The sequence below is a fragment of the Syngnathus floridae genome, chromosome 19, assembly GCF_059516105.1.
Source record: "Syngnathus floridae isolate MCC-2025c chromosome 19, RoL_Sflo_1.0, whole genome shotgun sequence".
NCBI classification, from domain to species: domain Eukaryota; kingdom Metazoa; phylum Chordata; class Actinopteri; order Syngnathiformes; family Syngnathidae; genus Syngnathus; species Syngnathus floridae.
Genome location: NC_142431.1, coordinates 7430766 through 7451090, shown reverse-complemented (window position 1 = coordinate 7451090; position 20325 = coordinate 7430766). Strand labels below are relative to the sequence as shown.

Sequence of the window (20325 nt, the reverse complement as noted above, 5' to 3'; positions counted from 1 at the left end):
ACTGCCAACCCAAATAAATGTATGAGCACCTTATATTATATACAGTAAAAGCTACAAAACAAACTGACAAATAACTCGTTTTCAAATCAGACAAGTAAAAACTGGTCAAATATTTAAAAAAAAAAGATATTAAAAGTGAAGACAATTTGCAATTCTAGGAATGAGACACGAATTTGATGCACAATTAGTCTTCGCGGGCCACATAAAATGATGTGGCGGGCCGTATCTGGCTCCCGGGCCTTGAGTTTGACACCTGTGGCTTAATGCATTTGTCATCTTCAGCCATCGCGCTCGTTCAAGAAAACATTTCACATTCAAGTCATTCGTTTGTTTCTTTGCCCCAGCCCCTCGTCCCCACTCCGATATTTGCTTTATCGTGTGATCCTGTGTGTCTCCTCAAGGAGCAGCACTGTAATTGGGCCATATTAATAGAGACGCTGCTTCCTAATTGGCTGCTGCCGGCTGGACGCAAAGAAGAGGGACAAAAAGCATGGCACGACCTTGAAAGGAACGCTTCACGTGAGTTGACTTCCCACAAGTCATAAAAAAAAAAATATTGGATTCTTCAATGGAGCCGCACAGTAGGATGATGCAATTAAGAGGGGACTGGATATACATTGTCTGAATAAAGTGGGGTCACTGGTGGCTCTTGAATTCACTTTTCATTTGGGAGATAATAACTCAAGGGCAGCTTAATCGATTTATTTCCGCATGCATGGCAAAGGACGATGTAGCTTTTAGGAATCCCCCCAGAGCAGAATAGCGGACATCCTAACTTGATTGCAACCTCAGCCATTCTTCTCCCTTTAATCTCTTCTCATTGACTTGACTCGTTTCTGCGCCGTTGTTTGGCCAACCTCCAGCGGCGTTGTCGTCAGACAAGTACACCCTCCCAAATCCCCTAGCTTCTTTTTTTTTTTTTTTTTTTTTGGTCACTCACAAAATCTTGCTTATTTCCCCATGGTGTCCTCACTTATCAATGTCTCCCTTGACTACCTATATTAATTGCAAAGATAAACCCGCTCCTATTTGAAGGTCAAGCAACGTCAATATTTGCACGGCGTCCGCGGGGATGCAGAACGACTTAAGTCTGGCTCGGCGTTTGACGGTGTCAAATGTTGACAGCTGTCCTTCATGTACTTGAAAGATGTAAGGGGGGAAAGGCTGATGTGATTTTGTCTTTAATGACAAGCGGGGGACTTGTCTGTCTCATTTAAATCAGCCAAGATGGCAGCAATCCAAAACGCGTGATGTCACCGCTGCTACAAATCGTCCGGGGTCATGATAGAGAAGCGACTTTGCCGCAGATGATCCGCATTCAGCTTCTTCTAAAGAGAAAGCCCGATGAAGCATAAACGCAAATTGCCTTCCTTCAAATCACGGTTTAATTGCTTTTGTGTCGGAGGCGAGTAAATGAAATCAGCCGTTGCCGTTTACACAACGGAGCCCGGAGAACGCCGGTTCCTCCCACCGGATTGCTTTGCGCAATAGCAGCTCTGGGAGGATTATCGCGCCGCTTAATTTACTATCAGAGCTCCGGTGGCTGCTGTCGTTGTTCATTGGGTTTTCTCATCACGCCTTTGTGTGGGTGGTGGAAGAGGAATTGAAGCTTTTGGATTTGACTACTGAATGTTAGAGCGTGGCAAAAGTTGACACGGAATTCACAAAGCCAAGACAGAGAGACGGAGATGCTGGCCCAGAGAGAAAAGAAAAATCCAGACAGAAGCTAGACTCAGTGTGCGTCATAACCATGGCAACAGCGGCCCCGCCCTTTCCCTGAACAGAGGCCTCCATCTGCTCCACCATCCGAGCGGGGTCCTACTTGCTGTAGTTCCGCTTTTTACCACCAGGTGCTCCCCTTTGTCCTTTGCCGCATTTCCGACTGACTATCGCACGTTTGAATTCATTTTTGAATGTTAGCAGGCTTGCCCGCAAGGTATTTTGTGGACGGAGTTACTTACGCCCCCTGGATGGACTAGCATGATTGCCTTGAGAGATTTAGTTGCCGGGCGCGGGGGCGTCTGGATCGTTAATTGTTATCCGCAGCCGTCGTGATCACTCGATTCTCCTCGACTGTCCTCGTCTGCACTCAAATTCTTTACAGGGGTGACCGGCACTGCTTAGCTGCCTCCTGCTTCATTTATCCCTTGCCCGTACGTTCTTTTCTCTCTGAGTCTGATGAAGGATTTATCTTTGTTTTATTTTTTTCTCCAGCAATAAGCCTTCTTTATCCCTACAATCAATAATCATGAAGGCCGGTTGCTTTTATTGGCAGTAGGAGGCTCCCCGTTTTGAGTGACAGATATGTCACAGAGATTCTCCATCGAATTGTTTGACATTGGCGCGTCTGGTGGAAGTTGCACGACGATCTTGTTTACGGTTCGTGCGTGGAGATGCAGCCGCTCCTCTCTGACTTATTAGCGCTTCAAATCAACCACTTGGTGGCTTGCCACAGCCCGGCGGGCCGATACACTGGGCGCCACGTTCAGGTGCGCTTGATTTAACTACAGCTGTCAGTGAGGACACAAAAACCCTGGGCCTTCTGCTCCCTTCGACTCGTCCTAATCTCACCCGCTGTGACCTCCTGGTGTTTCCTTCGCAGCTTTCTTCAGACAGCGCCGTGTTGCCAAAGGGTGTCTGCGACGATGATGTCGAACTCAGAAGACTTGGCACGGTGACGTCGGGGATGCGTCGGTCAGGAGGGTTCAGCCTCCTTTGATGATAGTTGTCAGTGGCTGAATGAGGTCACGATGTAGCGGTGGTGGGGGGAAAGCGAGGAGGAATTGTTTCATTGTCTGTAAATTTTCCTCTTTCGTCCAACTTTCACTTTCAGGGCAGCGAATCAATCGCAATTGGTCGTTTCCCCTCAATAATTTTAATTGGCTAGCTTGTAGCCTTCATGTCATTTTTTTTGGCAAAGCGAGCTAACGTCACGCTAATGTACATGTCGCTTACCTCTGCCCCTGAAATTAGCACTGGATTAGCGCGCTGCTCATATGCATAATAGAATCTCATGTTTCATATTTGCATACCAATCAGAAATTAAACAAACATGATCAGCCCAAATCAGTGACGCGCCTTTTTACCACCGCACTTTGGCTGTTTACCAAAGAAGGAGCGACGGCAAGGCTCCTCCGTGGGGAGCCTTATCAAAGCATCCAAAGGCGGCAGTCGGAGGCACGTGCATAATGCAGCAAGATAAATGGCCGGGCCACGACACAATGGCGCTAAATTAAATCACTGATGTAACACTTACCCACCAACCGGCCTCCCCTTTTTCTCACATCGTCCTCACGCAAGGACCTTTTTGTTCCACTGCCTCGAATGTATTCTCGAAGTCACGTTGGAATCGAGGCCGCATTTATGGTGGATTTTTGGTTTGTTACACAAATGATGTCTTGACCCTGTCTTGACTTGTTTTTAGCCTTGACTTGATGTAGACTCTTGGATCTTCTATCTCGTGCAGTTATCACGACGTAGTCCAAATTCCTTGAATTCATAATCTTGACACGGTCTTAACTTTTTGCCACAGTTGAGTGCTGCATAGTTTTAGTTCTCAGTTTTCAGCAATTATCTTCAAGCATTTAGAAACCAAATTCAATTGAGGGTCTTCAAGTATAGTCTTGAAGTCTTTGTACTTGTGTCCTCACACATAGGTGGGGTGGGGTGGGTCGGTTCCAGTCCACCGCACCATAACATCATCGGACAAAGCAGGAGCGGTAGAGCACAAACTGATGAGGATGGATTGATTAAGGAAGAAAAGCAGAGAGTGGGTAGTTTGGGAGCAGTAGGCAAGGTGGCTGGCGGGATTCTGCGTCCAAGTATTGCGCATGCGCACGGTAGGGAGAGCAGGAGAGAGAGGGAAGGGGAGGGAGCAAGCGGAGGAGGACGAGCCGAGCCACGGAGAGACGCAGTGGGGCCACGGTCAGAGCACATCGCTGCACCGATCGACCGAGCGACCGCCTCATCAGCATCTCAGCAGCTTCTTCCCTTTTCCCTCCTCCCCGTCCTTTTCTCTGTCATTTTTCTCTTTTGCTTTCCGCATTGATCCCGAACAAGACTGTGTGGCTCGAGCCTTGCAGGATGGAGAGCTTGCAGAAATACGCGCACTAAAACGTGAGATTTACCGGGTGGAGAGAGAGGAAGAGCGAGCGACAGAGAGGGAGAGAGACTACGTGTGCATGTAAGTGGCCGTTCTCTCTCCCCCCATCCCTCTCACACACACACACACACGCACGCACGCACGCACGCACGCACGCACGCACGCACGCACGCACGCACACACACACACACACACACACACACACACACACACACACACACACACACACACACGCCTCCTGCCACTTGTACTCATGCCCAACGTGTGCTCCCTTCCTTTGCGCAGTGACAAAAATGAAGAAGTTCAACATCAGGAAGGTGTTGGACGGCTTGAAAGAGGCGTCCTCCTCCTCCTCGTCCTCCTCCGCCCCCTCTTCGTCCTCCTGTAACCCGTCGGTCCAAGTGGGGCTGCATGAGAACCATCTGGTCCAGGAGCAGCTCCAGTCGGAGCATTTCCAGCTCTGTAAGGTAAAAGCAGAAATGGATGGTGTGGGCTGCCATGTCATCACCGTGCGATGATCATCTTGCTGGGTGGATGTTGTCAGCATGGAGCACAAGTGGGAGGGGGCGGGGCTTAGGGGGGTATTACCAAATGGATAAGAATGATGTTTTGAACAACAGCTACTTTGAGCATTTGTGTATTTTTAAGAAAGGAGAGGGGGGCGGCAAATGCTCTTGGCCTATGTGGGGTTCAGGATTCAGACACCCAATTGAAGTTCCCGTTGAGGTCCCGCCTCTTCACCACTGCTCATTTACATTGAAACACTACATCAGGGCACTTTGTTTTCATGTGGCGTGTTTTGGGCCTCAAGTGTCATATCGGAGGGGATGGGCTACACGCTGATCCCCTCTTGCATAATCAGCTTGCGTTAGATTAGCGGCATGGTGACGAATGGGACGCGTGTGCGTGAACGTTGGCCCCCTTCCGCACTTTATCCCAACGTCATTGATCCGTTTTGGGGCTGGGAGGGCGGGGGGACTGATGGCATCTTAAAGTGAGGTCTGTTAGCGCAATCAGATGGAAGAAATAGAAAGGTTTGGTCCCCTCCCCTCCACAGCATCCACAATAACAGCATGTGGATGGGTTGATAATGCAGCATGCGCCCCGCACGCTCTGTGGTTGCTCGGTCTCTGTGTCCTGTGGCGTGAAGTAGGGAGGCGCGCTTGTTTAATGTTTACACTATGCCGTGTGGGCTGGGCTAACGTGGAGTTAGCGTTACGCTCCACAGTCTCTGCTCGGCTGCCGTGGCCCGTTTTCTCGCTTCCCTTAACTCATTCAGCGATTGTGGCATTATACAGGCAGGGTAGATATTGCATGTAAATTGCTATGAAGTCTCAGTATTGACATATTATATTTCCATGCCACTCCAAACCGCAACAATCAAACGGAATCTGTCTCCTAGCGTCGTGAATTGAAACCCTTCTCACTCACTTGTGAAGGTAGCTGTCCCTTATGTGGCGGCCAGTGTGCGCAATTCACACCACGGCTCGTTTGCAAGCACAGCAGGTGTCCATGCTGCACCGGGATTCTCTTACGTAACAACCTTTGCGGTCTGCCACTGAGCAAACAAACTGCCAGATGACTGATGTCATAAAGCCACAGTTGCACACCTACAGAGGAGCAAAAAAACTGGTACAATCTTGGCATTTGTTGCAGATTTCCTGTATCTTCAGACTTAATCACGACTTCATGTGGGAGGCGGTTACAGAGAGGAAAAACACCATAAAAAAACGAGAGTCGGAATCTCAAAACAGAGCCGTGATTATAAAAGCATCCTAAATAGTCAAGCCAAATACTTTGACGTCAAGTGCATTGGCTGCGTTCACAATTATTCATGTCAAAGTCTTCTAGCTTAATGCTAATGCACAAAGAGAAACCCCATACATGGGCTAATGTAAATTAGCATAGATTGGGCTTGATATAGTGGAAAGGGATTGATTCAAACGCCGCCTTTGGCTTTTCCACTTCCACATCCATCTGCTGTGTTTGTTTACCCCAACCAGGTGCGCGATATTTCCCAAAGTAACATGGCAGCTGTCGAATGCTAATTGAAACTCTCCTGTCTCTGTGCAGACCGTCCGTCATGGCTTCCCGTACCAGCCATCGTCCATGGCGTTCGACCCCGTGCAGAAGATCCTGGCCATCGGCACTCAAAGCGGGGCACTCAGATTGTATCCTTTGAGCACTTGTTCCTTCCGTGACACCCCTAAAATCTCAGCATCCCCTGGAAACTGGCGGTGGGTAAGTGAACGTCCACAGTGCAGTGTTCACTCGTGCTGTTGTCACCAGTATCTGTGTTTATACTTGAATATGGCGTGTGAATCCACATAAAAGTTAGCAAAAGTGACATATGAGCAGAGCGTGCGAGCAAACAGCGACAACAGCTTGCAAACAAACGCCGCCGCAGGGAGTCGTACGACTTCAGAGGACACCGGGGAGCTTGCCGCTGTCAGGCCGCTTTTACAGGTCCTCCGTGTGTTCCTTTGCCTGTCCGGCAACCCGCGCCAGATCATTAGCGAGAGCTAACGGCTTGGCTGTTCCCTCACAGTCGCTCACGTGGGTTTAGTCATACGTTTGTGCTCATGTTTTTTAAGGGCCATGCCCTTTTATTGGGCTGCCTGACTGGGGAAAATTAAACAGGAAGTGAGCTTCCTGCCAGGCTGAGAACCGGCGGCTTTGAAATGGAACTGAGGGATGGGTTTGACTGATTGCTGGCTCAGATAAAAACAACAACAAAAAGTATTTTCGGAGTCAAGGTCAAGTGTGAGTCGTGCGTCTCCTTTGTTTGATGGCAGCGATAGCGGTGCAGTGCGCACAAATGGAGACGTAATGGAGACTTCATGTTGCAATGGGAGGAGAGGTAGGCGGGTTTTTTTTTGGGTGGGGGCCCAATCAAATTTTAACTTCTGTGTGTTGCCATGCCAATGTAATCTTCCCAGCGCTTTCGAAATCAGTAAATTCAAGCCCATGACTGGCTTGACCAATAGAATTGTTATTGATCTATGTGCGGTCGCGCTCTCAGGCCATCAAGGGCTACTCAGAATTCCCAGTTGTTTTCATAACGTGTTTGAATTCCCTTTCCCTAGTGTTATCGTGCGGTCTGGATATTTATATTGGCATTGACTCGTTCAATTTTTCACCGGTGCCCTTGAAAGATTGTTTCTCTAAAACAGCTATAAAGTATGTGCTACATTGCGCATCCATCCATCCGCTAAAGTGACGATTGAAACTTAATGGGGGATTCACACAGATGTTATGAATGGATGGGCAGATGTTTACATTATCCGTATGTGACTGGATAGGTAGATTTTTAAAAAATGGATGTGATTTTTTGTGTGTATGTGAATGGATATTTAGCATTAAGCTAGCAGACAAAAAGGAAAGCAGTGAATGCGTGTGTATGAATGTTTTAACCGTGACTTAATCAAAGCATCTTTCATGCTTTTCTGAAGCGCGACCTCCATTCCACCACTTCTCGCAAATAGAAAACAAATTGTCCTGTTACAGTGCCGCAACAATTTAGCTGCCGCTTCTTTCGCTGCTGCGGCGTCTGCTGACAGGCTCGTCCGCTAAAGTCCTTTCGCTCGGTCGGACAAGCGAGCCAAATAGGATGGCGCTGTGCAGGATCCATTCGGCTTCGCATCTACAAGGGTCGTGTACACGCTTAACCGAGACATATGACTTTTGAAATGTACTTACCGGGCCCTTAATGGAAAGATTTGGGGGAGTATTAGCTTTAATCCGAGGCAGCGTTGCACACACGCTCGCTCGGCCGTCGCTTTTCAAATGAGTCATCGTAATTCGGGATGCTATGCGCCCTCACGAGTGACTGATTTCAAAAATCTTGATGACCCCCATGCAAGGTTATCAATGAAGTTGTTTGACAGACAGCCTTTCAATTTGAAATAAATTGAAATTAAATACAATATAATCCAACTTTGTCCTCCCTTTTGAAACTAAACGACGAAAAGGTTCAATTGAGGATTAATGAGCAGCACTTCTGCTTCTGCTGCAGTGTTGATGGGCCTGCTTGTGTGACCCACTACATTGCCTATCGATTACGGCTCACGCCCGATATCCTCCTGTACTCTCACGGTGCCGCTACGCCGCCGCTTCTTCACTGTCATTTTCCCAAAGTGAACGCGCGTCCGTCTACGTCGCTGCGGATTCACAATGTGTGGTATCCGTTTGAAATATATATTTCAAATCCCACTCAAAGCCTGTACCACTCAAAGTTTTAACAAATATGTCATATTTGTTCTAATTTTGAAAGCACCCCCCCCATTACTATACAAATTGATTTCAAAGGCAGATTAGATTGACATGGCAACACAATGAAGCTGGGATCTAATTGGACCAAAAAATAATAGTATAGAAGCCCTTGCTAGCCACAACGTAGCGTACATCGATAGCCTTCTTGTCCGACCTGTGATGAAGGCTTCACGTTACGCCAGCTCTTTAATTCAGCGTGAGGCTAATCGTACACGACAGCGACACAAAACTTCATTGCGCTGAATCGAAAAAAAATGCAACCTTTAATTACTTGGGCTATGCACACAGACAGTGGTGACATCCGAGCCTCACGTTTAGAAAGACAATTCCCAGGCTTTTGGTGTGCTTACAGAAATAATGACCCCAAGGGGGAAATTGGAAAAGGCACCGTAAAATGTTGTCCTTTCTACTCGCATTTAGCCAAATATTTCTGGTCAGAGCGTCACGTATTCGCCAGCCTGATTCAAAGTTAACTTTAATTTGAAAAAATGGAAGCAACAGATTCAATTAGCCAACCAGCTTGCCACACTTTTACATTAGAATGTGATAAAAACCCTCATTGTGTTCCAAGCACAAACATAAAACCGCACCCGCCCGGCGAACATTTTTGGTAGTACGAAAAAAAACCCACACAGGAAAAAGCCAATTAAGTTGCAACATAATGCGCGGCGCAGGGGTCATCTTTCACAATTAATCAAAACGTCTTCTCATTCTGGCGATTGACTTATCAATCCATCCACTAATTGTCTTGGCATTCATTAAAACGACACAGCTAATTAGCGGCGGGCCTCGTTAGCCTGCGTCATTAAGGTAGAAATGAGCCATTCTTTGCTCATCAGTATTTTTGTATTTTTTACCAATATTTTTCTTTTATTATGTTGTTGTTGCATCCGTTTAGGTAAATCTGTTTTCTGCAGCCCCCCCCCCCCCCCAAATTACAGAAACTCCCGACTACAGTGTTCCGCTTCTGTGCTTCAGTTCCTTCTGTGGAACCTTGCGCCAACATGCACTTACCTTCTTTTGCTCAGGGCTTGCTATTACTTTTCCTCATGTTCTTCTAAACAACTCCAGCTGGAGAATATTAGCATCTACGTCTGCAGTTGCTAACAAGTCTGGACAGCCGGCCTGCCCATGTGGATAATGTTGCTCTCAGGCATTCCGTGGAGCACACACTATCGCTTGATATTTGACTTTTTTATTTATTTTTTTACTCTTTTTAACTTTACCAAATAGCCTCTAGTGCAGACAAGGATTCTATTTCTATTAGTGTTTGTGTTTGTACGCTACCTAAGCAAATGATGTAAAATGTTTATTTTATGATGGCACAGAAACATCTAAATGTTATTGCTACTTACATTTAGATTTTTAAAAATCCCAAATTTCTTCTGTCAAACAGATGACAGTGCAACGGCATTGTTATGCTAGCTTGTCAAAATTAGCCTGCTATTATACATTGTTTTTGTTTTGTTTTTATCTAACAGATTACGGTGCATCTGCGTTATGCTATCTTGTGAAAAGTTGCTTGCTATTACACTTTGTTTTGTTTTTAACACGAAACTAACATTGTAGGCGTAAATACTCCTGGCGGCTGGCAGCCTGACTGGATGGCATTTTGTTATGAACTTTACTTGAATGCGTCCGGGTGGCCTTTTGCTGGCTTGCTGCGGTGGAGGCTGTGATTCTCCCCCTGATTTGGCACTTAACGGCGCCTGTCAAACAGAGCCATGGTAGTCTTGACGTGCGGCCTCATCCCTGCTGGTTAAAACCTTTCACACAGACACACACGCACTCTGCTGGCTGCCCTCAAATCTGCCATCATGCCAAGACCGCTGTAGGGAAGACACTCATGTGTCCCATGACGGCATGACTCAGCCTTTAATGCCATGCCACATGGCTGATATAAACTCAGCTCCTCCCCTACTGCAGCCTGTTGGTATTTACGTATGTTTGTGTGATATATGCATGAGCGTGTCCAGAACAAAACCAGCCGGGGGGGGGGGGGGGGGGGGGGGGGGGGGGGGGGGCGTTTGTGCTTTTCTGTCCGATCCAAGCGTGGTGTGGATGTAATGTGAAGGAGGTCAGGAGGGACCGGGGGGACGAGTGGGCTAAAGGTTCAAAGCGGACAATTCTGGATGCTGTGTTTGTCACAAGAGAGTTTTATTTACATTTGTTCCCAGACAAAGTGTTGCGGCGAACAAAAGGAGGGAGAAATATGAAGAGGAGGAAAATAAATCACACGGCAAGGAAGAAGCGTCTGTATATGGAGAGCCGCCAGAAGCGATCGCAGCCGTTTCGCCGTGTGACTCAGTGTTGTGTGGGGGTGGGGCTTGCAGAATTTGGAAGTGAGGCCATTTGGAATCGAAGCCGTGTCCGGGGGCCGAAGCTGCCAATCGGACTGGTGTGACTCATAAGAAGTGCAGTCTCGGAGAGGGGAGGGATAAGCTAGCAGCTTTGATTTGGCCTGTAATTTGTTTGATAAGGCACAATTCCTCGCTATCTCGCCGACACAAGTGGATGTGAATGAGAGGTCTCGGCAAGTCGCGCCACCGGACCCCCATTAGGCCTTGATTGGCTTCTATGGGCCTGATTTCTATTGCTGTCTGTCGCCCGACGAGGCTTTCGCATAAAATCGCTGGTTGCGTTGATTGGATTGCCAATAAAACGACAAGCGTAAACAACGGCTAGCACACGCTCGGCGACACCGTTGGCATCCGGAGGGCTAACCCCCTTTTTGTGGGGCTGGTCTCTCTGCTGGCTGAGACACGCTGTAACGCGATGCTCTTACATGGGGCGACCAAATGATTTTCCATGCTCTCGCTCATAAATTGACATTGCGGAGACACTTCCCATCCTCCGTATCATGCTGCGTCCCCAGCTCTGCACGCTCATCAGCAGCTGGTCCCAATGCTCATTTTTAGACACTGTTGCTGCAGTGGCATGAATTTTTAATGGCTCAAGCCATTGTAGCAAGCTATGTTGAGTGTGTATTTGTGTGTGTGTGTGTGTGTGTGTGTGTGTGTGTGTGTGTGTGTGTGTGTGTGTGTGTGTGTGTGTGTGTGTGTGTGTGTGTGTGTGTGTGTGTGTGTGTGCATTTACTGTAGGTGCCTTTGGGAGTATTCAGGTAGAGCAAATGCCAGTATGCAGCGAAAACCTTGCATTGGTGTCAGCATATTGTGCGCAATCGAGTGTCTGTTTCTATTTGCGTTTGGACGTAGCTTTTTGTTTGCTCGCCATGATTGGACGCTGATGCGACGCGACACCTCTTTGCCTCTGACACAATCCCTGAAACCATTTTTGAATAAGACCGGTGGGGCCGTGATTCCCAGAGGTCTCCGCGTTAATGCTTCCGTGGTGTTTCTTCAAAATGAATTTGACGCTTGTTGGCCGACTCCAAAAAATGTTAAAGTACTCTAATTATATGCAGAGTCGTGCCACAAACCTTGCAAATGAATTAATTTAATAAAATAGAAGAGACGTCCAGTATACATTAGAATTCATCTGTCTGGCTAGCTAGCCATCTTGCTAGCTGACTAGCTAGTAATCTATCTAGCTAGCTAGCTATATCCAGTAAGAAATCAGGAATGAATCAAAACATTTCTAACATTAAAATTACTATTATTAAAAATAATTAACATCTTAAGGCCAGGGTATTTCCCAGCCTGCACACTCTCCGCATGTTTTTTTCTTTTGTTCTTTTGTAGTTTTAATGTTCTCACTTGGAACTAAGTGATGGATAGGGGTAGGACATGATAAGCTTAGGCTTCTTCCTACTCTTTTTCGAACAGTGATATATATTGGGTTTTTTTGTTGATTGTTTTTTATTGCTTTTATTCTTTAAATCATGTTCGAAATAAAGATTGATTGATTGATTGATTGATTGATTGATTGATTGATTGATTCATTCATTCATTCATTCATTCATTCATTCATTCATTCATTCATTCATTCATTCATTCAAAGACAAAAGCGGGGGTTCAATCCTTTGGACTTATGTTACCGCCTTTGTAGCATCACCACTGCCGACCCCTCCCCCATTACAATCTGCGTGTGGAGTTTCAGCGCTTATGTCTCTCTGTTCCGCATCCTATCTCTTTTCTAGTCTTAACCAAATTGTAATAATTTTGAGGTTGCCCAAGCCCTGACTGACTTGTGCATCAATGACTACGTGCCATCATTCCCGACCATAGAAAATTAACGTTTCACAGGTCGTAAGACAGACTAATGCTACTAATCAAAGTACATCTTCGGTTTATGAGTTCCGTTCCTACAGCGGAAAGGTAACTCGACGACTAACTTAACTACAACCACCTTTGGCAGGCTATTGAACAATACTTTTCTCCCATGAGACTTCCTGCAGTGTTTGTGACAAAGGTGACAGAACGCGTCCTTAAGCAGTCCGTCTGCTGTCAGTCAAGTGTTACAACTGATTGGCACCTTACAGCTACATGTCCTTGAAAGAGGATCACGGGCTCTTTTACTGGTCGTCTCACTGACAATCTTTCTGGTGGCGGCCAAGCGTGGCTAAGCTGCAAAGATTTGTTTGATAGCATTGCCAGAGGCTATGGGTACAGGCATGGAATTCTGAGTGCTGATGAAATCTGATGACGAATAGACGTTATGGTTTTGTTTGTTTACAGAAACAGCAGTCCTCAAGATCCTTGTTGAACATATTTGGAGTTTGACCCCTCACACACATTCTGAACACAGTTAAACCTATTAAATATTTTTGAAGGATTCTTTTGTTTGCACTCTTTAGTTTGCATAGGCCAAGCGTGCTTGTTTCAATCTGTCTCGGACAGAACATTACTGTGAAATTTACATGTAAAACTAGCCAACGTTTGCTAGCTTAATGCTACCATAGAGTGTTAACTGCCATTGACAGGCTAATGTAAATTAGCATAGATATTGCGATACTTGTAAAAATTTACGGTTAGTGGATGTTAGTACTAACGTGCGATTTTGTGACAGTTCACTGCAGTTCTCCATTTTCTTCTTGTCAAAGCGGCGGTGCGGTTTTAAACTGTCTGTCAGCGGATTCATACCGCGGAGGGACTCATGATCTCACAGAGCGACTATGTTAAAGGTTAATTTGGCACGATGATCCATTCTCCATCAAATATTCCCGCCGCCTGGCATTTTGAGAGGGTAATACATAAAGCCATCTAAATGCACGCATTGGCTCCCGGTCCCCGCTTTAATTATTCATAGACACAAGGAACTCCCGTTGCAAACTTATTCCCGACTTCACTTTCGTTTGCAATCAAGTCATCATCCTGTAAATCATGCTCCCATTTTTTTTTCTGTCTGATGAGATATGTAGGCAGAGAGCATTATATGCTCATTTTGAAAATGTCATTCTGATTTTGCTGAACCGTTCCACCAAAATTGCTAATTGCCACCAAATTTGAACCAAGTTGCTAAACTGTGACTCGTTTGAGTCGTCACTGTTGCGTGTGGGGACGAGAACGTCCGGGGAAATTTAACGAGCTGTAAAACGCTCCTCGCTCACAGCTTTAATTTCTACTTTCCCGCTCGTCCGTCCTCTTGTCTCGTTCCGTTTCACCTCTCCTGACACATTTTCATTCGTCATCATTTTGGTGCAAGCCACGAGCTGATTTGCTGCCTCGACATATTCCTTTGTTTTCCTTCAGGACCCTCCCCTCCCTTCAGTCAGTGAATTTCCAAAACGTCTTGCCACGGTTTCACTCTCTTCTTTTTAATTCCATCCATCGCTTTCCAGGTCATCGCTTCACATTCGCTGGCTTCCGCCCATGAAAGTATTTCATTATAAAAGCCGTAGGTCGAGTACAACCCAATGTTTTCCTGTTGATCTTTACAGGTCACTGAGAGCGACTTGAATATCGTCTTGCGTAATATTTGATGACTATTCATGAGAAAGAGCAGCAAGTGATTCACATCATCGTTAAGGGCAAATGTGAGTCGTATTGTGGGAAACTCATTTGTACTCAATGTTTAATAATAAATTAAAGCCCCAAGCATGTATGAATTGCCCTTTCACCCATTTTCCTTGACAAAACCTTGAAATGGTCTTCACATTTTTAAACTATCCTCAGCTCAAATAAAAAGCTGGGAGATTTAGTAAAGGTGCAATCATTCATTAATAAATCACTATTTGTGATTTTGGAAAATGTCTCAAATTAAGGCCCCACTTGAATAAGCGACATTACTCGAGGACAGAAGATGTTGAAATTGTTTGTCTGCATGATGAATCAAACACGCCTGGGGAAATTACCGTATTGGCCCGAATATAAGACGACCCCGAATATAAGACGACCCCCTCTTTTTCAAGACTCAAGTTTGAAAAAAGACTTTTTGAACATCAAATTAAAATTTTATACAGAAAATAATTACATCGGAAACAAATTATTATAACAATATAGTCGAGAGAAAAAGCATGTTATTTTGCCTCCTTCTAATCATGCAAAAACTGTCTATCACATCTTAATATCTGAACATTTAAATATGTAAACTAAAGTGCAATCACATTTGTAAATGAATGGCTTCTGGTTTTTGAAATGTAAATAAACCAATCTACTGTGATAAAACAACAAAATTGCAATAACTGCATTAACCATCAAGGTGGAGTCTAACTGTAGTCTTGAAACAAATCTGAATAAGGAAAAACATTGCAATAAAATAATGCAAACTGCTACCGCTATTGTTGGGGAGCCTGAGGACTGTATAGGGGGTTGGCTCGGATGGTTATGCTCTTTTCACCCTCGGGTATCAGTCAGAACACAGGAGGGAAGACGTGGTTCAGTTTTGATTGCCTTACTGAATTATTGGCAAAAAAAATGATAAAAAAAATAACCATAAATGAAACACACCAAACATAAGTTATCGATCGAGACAACAAAATACATTTGCTGGCGACCGTTAGTCGCCGTGCCGCTGCGTAACGGCTACGATGCGAGGCAAACTTAAAAGAGCGCGCCGGAGCTGTCAATCAAACGGTGCGCACATGAAGCAAACCGCGATTGGACAAACGGCACAACCGTGGACAGTAGTAACAATGAAATGTATATACTCACTTTGTGTCAAAGACGCACACGATCACAGCAACGTACTCAGTCGATACCAGCAACCTTTAATTTACCGCTGCGCACAAGTGATAATTGGTATAATGTCTAGACCCCGAATATAAGACGACCCCCATTTTTCAGTCTTATTTCAATGCAAAAAACATCATCTTATATTCGGGCCAAAATGGTATTTACACGAGGCCCGCGCCAAACAAATAAATCAGATTTTTTGTTTGTTTGTTCTGTGGCTGCCTTTCGCTTCATTTGCATGCACCCATGACAACAACCATCTTCTTCGGCACGTGCGACACGGATATTCATGAGCGCGTCGCAGTCAAAGCTGCTCCCTTCATGCGCCTTTTATTGATGGCTTTGTGGAACAATGCTTTTTTTTTTCGGGGAGGGGTTGGACCGAGTCACATGAACAGGTCGCATGGCCCTTCAAGAACAAGTCAGTCTGTACAACTCGCAGCCAGATTGTCCCCGCAGAGCATTGCTAGCTTGCCAACTAGTATCCCGCTGTAGTCATTGTTCTCGCTGTTGCTAAGCGACAGCTGCAAGCTTGGCTAAAGCTCAACTAGCAGCATTCTCGACTTTCAGCATGAAATATTGCATGAGACGTACTTGCGCTCTTAACAGTCAACAAGAAAAAATCTTTTAATTCACGTGACGAGATGTGAAGATGACCCAGTTTTTTTTTCCTTCCCTGTTGTCGGTTTGTTTTGTCCGTCTACTCGCTGCCTTGCCTTGTCCACTGTGAAGCGGCGCGACAAGGCCTCCCGAAGCGACACAATCGAGAGAGATGAGAAAACGCTCCTGTCAGCAAGTGTGACACATGCAGCCGGTCCGTCCCGCGCCGACGCGCCGAGAAGCGCTTGCTAACGCTTTAAGAATCGCTTGCCGTGTCATCTAGCTCGGGTTTTATTTTTAGCCCGCAGCTGACATGCATTCTTTATCTGCCGTTGTTTCACTTTGATATCCATCGTGGCACGGCGGGGCTGCTTTCTATTTTTAAATCTCCCTTTTGTTATTTTTATTCATGATGAAACTCCATCCATCCATTATCTAAAGCTGAGCTTTCTCCCAAAAATTTCAGTTGCAATACATTGTTTGTGTGTTCTCAAATCGGTTGTCTTATTTGAACAGGTCTCGGTTTAATTCGCTCTGCGAGTCAACCGATTGTCTCGGTGGCGCTAGTGATTTACAGTGCTAATTATATCTTCGAGGTTCGTCATTTGTCAGCAAAAAAAAAGTTAATCCAGGAGATGAATTACTCGACACTAAAAGTTGGCTTGATTAAAGAAGTTGGTTGAAGAAGTTGGTCCTATTACACCTCCGCCAGGAATCGTTCTGGACATGACTACTTAATAAGTGACACATGCGTCCGTCTGTAGCCTGAAAGCAAAAGTCTGGCTCGACGGGAGAGCAAAAGCTGATTAGACTTTGGGGTGCTCTTTTGGCCCTTTTTAAAATGTTAATTAAAGCCGTAACTCTTGTCCCACTTTTCCTGAATATTGTCCACTGACGAGCATGCATCTGTACAAATGACGTGGCTTTCTTTCCCCGTACAAAGAAAAGTCATTTTTATGTTTTTGACTTTTGCTAAACATTTTTTGTGGTTAGTTAAATTTGATGAACAATACTGTTCTAGCCCTTTGTACTGTATTACATGGTGCAGGTGTACCTAATAAGATGTCCAGTGAGCGCAGAGAGCAGCAGTGTTGGCAATGCTTTAAATATTGATAAGCGGCTGCAGTGGTGGTCTATATAGTTAATGTAGCACATTACAATCCATATGCGAGCCAGTATTTTGTGTGTGTAGTTAAAGCACACACAAACGCATACACACTTACACATACACGTTATGATGAGCAGCGCTGTCATTCGCTGGGTGCCCCCCCCTCCCGCTATGACAAATGGCCTCCCTTTACCGAGTCCGGGAATGAATGAATGAATATAATCAGCCAGCTCACCCGTGCACCTACAAAGAGCTTCTAATTATCCTCCCTGCGTGCATCTTTTTTTTTTGCGGCCATGATTTTTCCCTCAGCTCAAATGTTCACTTCCACTCGGTTGATTGTGTTTATTTCATTACCGTAAACGCCCCCATGCTGACCTCTGTCTTTAGTAGAACAAGCGTGTTCATTGAAGCATTTTAGGAAAGTGTGTGCGCCAGCAGTGATTGTGTATTTTTATTATTTTTTTTAAATATGTAATCTTCAGATCAGGAGTAACACACTGCATATGACCTTCAAATGCCGAGACTCCTGTCCTACGGCTGCCATTTTTTGAACAGATGCGCCGCTCCGGTGCATACTAAACCGCTCAAACACACACACACACACATACACACACACACACACACACACACACACACACACACACACACACACACACACACACACACACACACACACACACACACACAGAGAAAAATACACTTTTTGCCTAATGTATTGCAACAATTTCCTTGACCGTAAATCCTCCAGGTTCGGTCGCCCCGGCGTGGAGTGTTACTGCCAACACGAGAGTGGGGCGGCTGTCATCCAGCTGCAGTTTCTCATCAACGAGGTAGGGAACAAACTGTTTTATTACTCCACAGCGTACAGTTGTAAAGGTACAAGTGTTAGTATTCTGATTTTTCAGAGGTATAAACACATGTACTATAGATAAGAAGAAATGAAACTGCCTTTTTTTTTTTTTTTTTTTTTTCCTGTGCAGCTTGGCGGCCCGGTACCAAGTGACCCACGGACCGGTACCGGTCCGCGAACTGGGGATTGGGGACCCCTGCTTTATACGGTTTAAGTCTGGAATCTGTCATTGGCTCAATTTTGCAGTACAGAATAGCCGTTGACAAAAGCAAGTGGAGAAAGTAATTTGATTTATGATAGTTTGAAAGCTATAAAATCTAGAAGCAGTATTTCATCAACACATCCTAAGTGCTTTTCGACAGATTTATCACCAGAAAGTAAATCTGTATTTCTCCAGCCGTCATTGCGTGCTGTACATTTGAAAATGTTTAAGCAGACTTGCGTCCAGAATGTAATTATTCCAGCCGGGACATCATTTCATCACACTTTTTCCATTTCGGCGCTCCAGGCGACGCACAACTTTTCTGAGTGACAATCTTTAGCTTATCACCAAAGCACGTTAAGCCGTCAGTATTAGCTAAATTCAAAACACGCTGCACTTATTAGAGACATCGGAGCTAACGCTAGCGTCCATAGAATCTTCTTAAGTCTGTTTAGCTGATTTATTTGTAATATGTTTTCAGCAGAGGTGACATGAAAATTTTGCTCTGCAGCTTGTAGAAAAAGTCGTCACCAATACTGAGACTTGAGGGTGCTGTGTCGTGAATGTGACTCTGCAGCCCAACCGAGTCCCTCAGAGAGATGGAAATGATTTTGAGTGCCTCCTACACACATACTTTTATATACATCATGGCTAACCGGGAATGCGCCAGCTGACTCATTCCTGCGCAGAAGACTTTTTCTGACTTTATGTGTCTGCGAGCGTCATCACAATACATTTTTTCTCTCTCGACAGGGGGCGCTAGTGAGCGCCCTGGCTGATGACACAGTGCACCTGTGGAACCTGAGGCAGAAGAGACCGGCTATTCTGCACTCGCTCAAGTTCAGCAAAGAGAGGTGAGTGGGGAGGAAAAAAAAGGTAATCTGCAGCCCCAGTGGCTCATCGCCAAGCAGTAACAGGCGCGGAATCGATGGTTTAAATACCCACGGCTTATCTTTAAGGTTATTGAGTTCGACTGATAAGGCTGAGGTGGGTCGTAGCGTGCACACCAGGCTTCCTATTTTCCCCACAGTAATGAAAACTTAACATAAGGACCCTGTAAATATGCATTGATGCTGTATATGATGACACAACATTTTTCCAAATCACATCGCCAATATAATTCAACATCTCAAGGAAGTCCGACAAACTGTCTCCTCCCATCACCGACGCCGCGGTCACCCATCGGATGCGATCAGATCACGCCGTAGCGGTCGTTCTTCTAAAAAGTCGCAGGACGGTTTAAGTGTCAAAAGCAGTGATCTGACGCAGCGCTGACATGACGGACAGGTGGCCGCCAGCGACTTAAACGGGGCGGCTCGCGTCCTTACGGAATCGCTTGACTGACTCTGACATTTCGCTAACATCGCCGCAACCCCCGAGACACGTTTGCGCTTGGCGAGAGATGTCTTGCTTCCGGAGAGGCTGCAATAGTTCAGTTGTCATCTTTTTTATTTAGGGTTAGGCATTTAGGTTAGGTAGTTCCAGAAATTAATTAGGGCATTGCAGTTGTGTAAGGAAATACAATGTATTACTAGACGTCACTTCCATCCTCTAAAAAAAAAAAAAACATTTGAAGTGAGCTTGCCCACGCTCTAACATCACATCCATATTCGCATACTTAGCGCAGCCAGAAGCCTCCTTTTGTCTGCCGAGCGATCCAAATTTGAGTAGGACGGGCCGAGTGTAGCGTTGCGGAAAGCCCTTCGGGCGCCGGCATCCGTTCATTCGGGATAATCGAAATGAGGCGAGAAGCGAAGAGAGGCGGAGCTGAGACAGACTGGGCCTCCGCCAGACAGCGCTGAGTCAGTCTGTGGGATGCGCTGTTGGCGATGCGAGCGAGAGGAAGGAAGAAATCCTGCCGAGTCACTCTTGGTGGCTTAGGATGCTCCAGTTACCCCGTGGCCTCGCAGCAGACATCGACGTCGCTGATATGATCGGAGATAATAAGGGGTCGGCACACACGGATAACTCTCATTTGGGGGAATTTTATTTTTGCACATCACAAAATCTTTCACAGTGGAATGCGTCGCAAGTAAACAAACAAACCTGAATTCAACTCCTCCCTCTGTCTTTGGAGGACTTGGTCAAAACGCATCAAAGCGAACACCATAAAAT

At 45.6% G+C, this 20325-nt stretch overlaps 1 protein-coding gene across 6 annotated transcripts in view; it reads left to right on the top strand.

Annotated features, from left to right (window-relative positions):
- The first annotated feature begins 3112 nt into the window (after window positions 1–3112).
- The window catches only part of stxbp5a (syntaxin binding protein 5a (tomosyn)), a 39841-nt gene continuing 22628 nt past the window's right edge, over window positions 3113–20325 (top strand). For 3 of the 6 annotated variants that reach the window (XM_088361561.1, XM_088361559.1, XM_088361557.1), the window contains exons 1-5: window positions 3320–4183; window positions 4388–4569; window positions 6176–6273; window positions 17907–17988; window positions 18964–19064. In XM_088361561.1, the coding sequence (XP_088217687.1) occupies window positions 4396–4569; window positions 6176–6273; window positions 17907–17988; window positions 18964–19064 (455 nt within the window). In that variant the 5' untranslated portion in view covers window positions 3320–4183; window positions 4388–4395. Of the gene's footprint in view, window positions 4184–4387; window positions 4570–6175; window positions 6274–17906; window positions 17989–18963; window positions 19065–20325 lie in introns of all 6 variants that reach the window. The other 3 variants (XR_015854334.1, XM_088361558.1, XM_088361560.1) reach the window with 3 other exon arrangements.